This window comes from Setaria viridis, chromosome 5 (assembly GCF_005286985.2).
Source record: "Setaria viridis chromosome 5, Setaria_viridis_v4.0, whole genome shotgun sequence".
In the NCBI taxonomy this organism is placed as follows: Eukaryota; Viridiplantae; Streptophyta; class Magnoliopsida; order Poales; family Poaceae; genus Setaria; species Setaria viridis.
The window spans coordinates 25,942,496-25,947,890 of record NC_048267.2 but is presented as its reverse complement, the minus strand read 5'-3'; the positions used below and the strand labels follow the sequence as shown (position 1 = coordinate 25,947,890).

The following is a 5,395-nucleotide window of genomic DNA, read 5'->3' as shown; positions in this document are numbered from 1 at the left end:
TGCAGCAGTACCCAGTACGGACCTAGGACCTTTGCTGGGCGAGGCGGACTCGAATCGACGCCTGGCCTGGCTCGGCTGCTCGCTTCCGTTCCAACCCAAAGCAAACAACGCCGCCGCGTACGCCGCGCAAAACCCACAAGCTGCGCCGAGGGTGGATACGGCCGCGCTGACGTGCGAAACCGGGCAGGTCAGGGACGCGGAGGCTTCGTCGGCAACCCAGGGCCATCCCCCGCTCGCGCGGCAACGACCGGTCGCTCGGTCCCAGTCGTCGTCCTCGTCGTCTCCCGCACCGCCCCGCACGCCCCGTGCCTCCGCAACGCGCAACTTGGACTCGTACTCCTCTGCCTCCATGGTCTCCTTGTAGCTGGCGCATGTATATAAAGGCGCCCCCATCCTGCCTCGAGAGTGCCAGCCACGGACCAACAACAACTGAAACCTCAAAGCAACGCCACACCTACGGGCTACGGCGGCGAGCTCTCGACCTCCGGTTCTCCTTCTCACATCCGCTCTCTGGGTATGTACCGATGCTACGAATTTACCAGTTACCACTAGTTTTTTCTTCCTTCTGGTGTGCTGCTGGTGTACTCTGTTGGGAGATTTTAGGCCGTTTGAGTGGTTGTGATTCCTCTTAATCTCCTGCCCTATAGTACGGCGCTCGCAATAAAGGCCAAGCTTCCGTTTTGCTGCCATTCCTGAGACTTTTCTTCTCTCAGGATAAGATAGATGCTAGTTTTATTTTATTTTATATAAGGCCAAGCATGTCCCTCGCTTGGATAATTGCATTTAGCTCTGCAAACAATTGCTGATATTCTAGCCCTGCTGCCCTGCAACCACCAGTCTGATTCTCTGACGAACTCCTAAACTACTAGGATTTTCGTTGTCAAGCAACATACTAGTTTCCCAAGCTGATCATCACCATGCCCATGATTCACCTGCAGGAACGATTGGCTCTCCGGCAGCAGCGACACCGTCCCTGCAGGGAGGACCCAGTTGGGAGATGTCTCTGAGTCTGCTCAACACAGAGCGCAACCACCTCCTGTCCCCGAAGCCGCGCAGCCTCCGGGATGGCTGCTTCTCGCCGGTGAGGACATCATCGCCCAGGGCCACCGCCAAGATGGCGCGCGGCGGCCTCGAGCGCTCGCTCAGCTTCAAGAACTGGGAGGCGCAGGTGGCGGCGCCCCCTCAAGACCCTGAGTCGGCGGCCCCCGCCGGCCGGGGCGGCAGCGGCATCAACGGCGCGCGCCCGGGGACTCTGGCGCTACAGCCGGCGCCGCAGCAGCAGAGCCCCCGCCGGGCGGCGTCCCCGGCGCAGGCCATGATCGAGTACATCTCCCCGCGGCCCCGCGTGGAGCTCGACGAGGCGGCCACCAAGCTGCAGAAGATCTACAAGGGCCACCGCACGCGCCGGAGCCTCGCCGACGGCGCCATCATCGCCGAGGAGCTCTGGTGGAAGACCTACGATTCGGTCTACCTCAACATCAAGTCCATCTCCTTCTTCGACGGGGGGAAGCAGGAGACCGCCGCGTCGCGATGGTCCAGGGCCGGCAAGAGGATCGCCAAGGTCGGAAAGGGCCTCTCCAAGGACGAGAAGGCCCAGAAGCTCGCGCTCCAGCACTGGCTCGAAGCGGTAAGCTGCCTTCTCTTGTTCATTTCTTTTCTATTTTTGTTCTTGGATTGATTGGAGGAAATGTTTCTCATCTGGTATCTGTTTCTTCTTCCTCCTCGATTCAATTAGATTGACCCGCGCCACCGCTACGGCCACAACCTGCACCTCTACTACGACATCTGGTCCGCCAGCTCCAGCTGCGAGCCCTTCTTCTACTGGCTGGACATCGGCGCCGGTAGAGACCAGCATCACCCCAAATGCCCAAGAAGCAAGCTCTATTCGCAACTCATCATGTACCTCGGACCGGTATGTACTGTGCCCACAACATCCTTCTAAATAAACATATCAAAAAAATAATTCTAATTGTATTGCAACATATATAAATAAGCTTGCGACTGATCTGAATGTTACTCCAAAATCAATCAATGGCAGAACGAGAGGGCGGCGTACGAGGTGATCGTGGAGGGAGGGCGTCTGCTGTACAAGCAGAGCGGGGAGCTGGTGAACACGAACGAGGAGTCCAAGTGGATCTTCGTGCTGAGCACAAGCCGGTCGCTGTACGTCGGGCAGAAGAGGAAGGGCAGGTTCCAACACTCGAGCTTCCTGTCCGGCGCCGCCACGACGGCCGCCGGGAGGCTCGTCGCCAAGGAGGGCGTCCTCAGGGCGATCTGGCCATACAGCGGGCACTACCACCCCACGGAGGAGAACTTCAGGGAGTTCATCGCCTTCCTCGAGGAGAACAGCGTCGACCTCGCCAACGTCAAGCGCTGCTCCGTCGACGACGACGAGTACCCGTCGTTCAAGAAGGCGCCGGAGGAGGCCGAAGCGCCCACCGCCGAAGCTGCGGCGCACGGCGAGACCGTGGAGACGGACCAGCCGGTGGAGCTGCCGGAGGTGGACATCGTGAAGGAGGAGGTGGCGGCCGAGATGGCCGTCGGCGGCGGCGAGGAGGAGGATGCCGCGGAGCCGGAGATGATGGCGAGGCGGCCGTCGTTCAAGTGGTCGACGCCGACGGGCGCGCGCATCGGGTGCCTCCGGGACTACCCGGCGGACCTGCAGAGCATGGCGCTGGAGCAGGTGAACCTGTCGCCGCGGGTGGCGCCGTCGCCGGGCGCGGCGGGCAGGCTGCCGCTGCCGATCCCGTCGCCGCGCCCCAGCCCGAGGATCAGGCTGTCGCCGCGGCTCCACTACATGGGGCTCCCGACCCCGACCAGCGCCAGGCTCCCAATCCCGAGCCCGGCGCCGGGGGGCACCAGGCGGTCGCCCAAGCAGCAGTTCATGGGGTTCCAGACGCCGGCCGTGGCGCTCACGCTCCCCAAGCACAAAGGCAAGTGAGCCGGCGGCGCTGCTCATTGACATGGCCGGCCGGCCTCGCCGTGTCGCCGCATTTGCAGACTTTGCACCGCCGTTTTCGAAGGCGTTGCAGCGTTCGTTCAATTGGTTAGATGAGGGTTAACAATTTTGTTGGTTGGTTGTCGTAAGATGTTTTTTGATCTAGTACAATGCATTCTTTCGTATGTTTGTTCATCTTCTTCTTTGACCTGAGGTGCATACTCTGCACGTTGTATAAGTGTAAACCACATGCTGCAAGGCCTGTATAACATGAACCTGCAGTTCTAAGAGGAATGTAACACTGCAGATTCTTTTTGAATAAGAGAATATCCTTAAAAAATGTTATTGTTCAGTGACAGTAAGTCATGAGTCTCATTGGTAGTGTGTGCGTGTTTAGATGCAGAAGCCGTGATGCTTCATTGCAGTGTCTAAATAGCTAAGGTGAAAATTGTTCTTTGCAGAGCAAATCCTTCTTTCGGTGCAATGGGATTTGCAAATTTGAGTGGATTATTACGTCTGAGCTTTGTCCATGAGATGAAAACAGCAGCTCTCCTAAAAGCTAAAACAAAATCAAATCTTGCCGAAAAGGTAAAGTCAAAGGCGACCGAAATCTGGAGAGAAGGTCAATTCGATGCGTCACGGACAGCGTGGTACCGAACTTTTTAGGCTTCTATTTGCAATCTGAGTATAATAATTTCTTATGATCATTTAACTTACTCTCGAATTTCTTTAACTCCTTCTTATTCTCGCAGTCTTTCTTTGCATCTCGCAACACCTGACTTAGATCATTGGTAGAACCTTCTTCTGCAACCATCTCTTCTTCAGCCTCGTCCATTACAGCATCTGCAAAGGCACTTCCTTGAGTCCAGTCAGGTACGTAGTTACCATCTTCTTCTTCATCATCATCTTCCATCATAACTACTCTTTCTCCATACTTGGTCCAAACGAAATAGTTAGGCATGAATCCCGAACTGTATATGTCGGCGTGAATTGTCTTTCTGGATGAATAATCCTTCTCATTTTTGCAAATTCAGTATGCACAACAAATGAAATCAGACGGTGGCTTGTTAGACTCTACCAGATCGAGAAAACCACGCAAGCCATTAATGTACTTTATGGAGCGTTTATCCGCGCTGTACATCCATTACCAATCTATCTATAAAGTATTACCAAACTAAAGATATTCTGATCATCCATAGAATTATACATGAAACATAACAAACATGATACAAATTTCATTAAACTCAAATGTTGCTGAAAGTTTAGATAGAAATACACAAACTTAATTTTCAGATCCAAACAACATGATACACTACGACAAACTGAAGTGTTGCTGAAAGTTTAGATAGAAATACACAAATTTAAATTTCAGACCCAAACAGCATGATACACTACGACAAACTCAAATGTTGCTGAAAGTTTAGATAGAAATACACAAATTTAAATTTCAGACCCAAACAACATGATACACTACGACAAACCATCCATTGAGTACTATCTAGGAAGACTTTAAGCATCCTTAGGCGGCGAAGGTGAAGGTTTCGCTGACCCAGCCTCATCCTGTGGTTTATTTGTACCTCCTGCAACGGTAGAACTCAGTGGACCTGAAACCCCCGAGACTGGCGGTGGAGCGTAATAACCATCAAAAGGAGTTTCCTGACCCGCTGCAACAACATCTTCATGACATCTTTCCAAATAACGAAGCATTGCTCTCTCTCATGTGCTCATTTTCTTCGGCTTATCATGAGGGCCAACTATGGTTTTTCCCCTTGCTGCGAGAGGAATGACGATCGCCCCCACCATTGCCACTACCTCCAGCAGCAATAGTCATCTCGATGTACCACAATTTATTTAGCTCATGTTTGTAAATGACTAAACTATGAACAAATTATATTTTTCCCCATAATTTATTTAGCTCAAACATAACATATAAATGAAAATGTTCTCCGTTGTAGCTTATTCTAAAAATGACTAATTACATACCTCTATTTCATCTTCTTATCTCTATGAACCATAATTTATCTCGCTCATATTTGCAAATGACTAAAATATGAATAAATTATATTTTTTCCCAGAATTTATTTAGCTCATATTTGTAAAGGACTAAACTATGAAATTATTTCTCTAACCTCATATTACTTTTTTTGACTAATACGAAACATAGCATCCAAATTTTTTTAGCTTAGTCTAAAAACACAAATATAAGCTCTAAATAACACATGCATATAAATGAAAAATTTCTCCATGGTACCTATTCTAAAAATCACAAATTACTCTAGCTCTAAAGTTTAAAACTTAGTATACTAACCATGTATCAAGGTTGAATGAGTAAAATCCCCATAAAATGGTGCAAAATCTAGAAGCGCCTCCCCTATTTCACTATGAATGGATGAAGCTCGAGATGGAGAAATGGCTCGGGCAGGAGGGAAAAGACGCATGATTTATAGAAGGGAAGTT

The 5,395-nt window shown here is 51.0% G+C and overlaps 1 protein-coding gene across 1 annotated transcript; it reads left to right on the top strand.

Annotated features, from left to right (window-relative positions):
* Window positions 1-314: 314 nt before the first annotated feature.
* LOC117859268 (IQ domain-containing protein IQM1) lies at window positions 315-3,300 on the top strand. Its single transcript, XM_034742478.2, has 4 exons — window positions 315-514; window positions 939-1,627; window positions 1,736-1,912; window positions 2,039-3,300. Exons 2-4 carry the CDS (start codon window positions 998-1,000, stop codon window positions 2,939-2,941), a joined length of 1,710 nt encoding a protein of 569 aa, XP_034598369.1. The 5' UTR covers window positions 315-514; window positions 939-997; the 3' UTR covers window positions 2,942-3,300.
* Window positions 3,301-5,395: the final 2,095 nt, after the last annotated feature.

Bases quoted from the DNA above. Each gene is read 5' to 3' on its own strand.
- LOC117859268 (XM_034742478.2), top strand. From the start codon at position 998: ATGTCTCTGAGTCTGCTCAACACAGAGCGCAACCACCTCCTGTCCCCG. The intron at 1,628-1,735 runs GTAAGCTGCCTT...CGATTCAATTAG, and splicing joins TCCAGCACTGGCTCGAAGCG to ATTGACCCGCGCCACCGCTA. The intron at 1,913-2,038 runs GTATGTACTGTG...AATCAATGGCAG, and splicing joins TCATCATGTACCTCGGACCG to AACGAGAGGGCGGCGTACGA.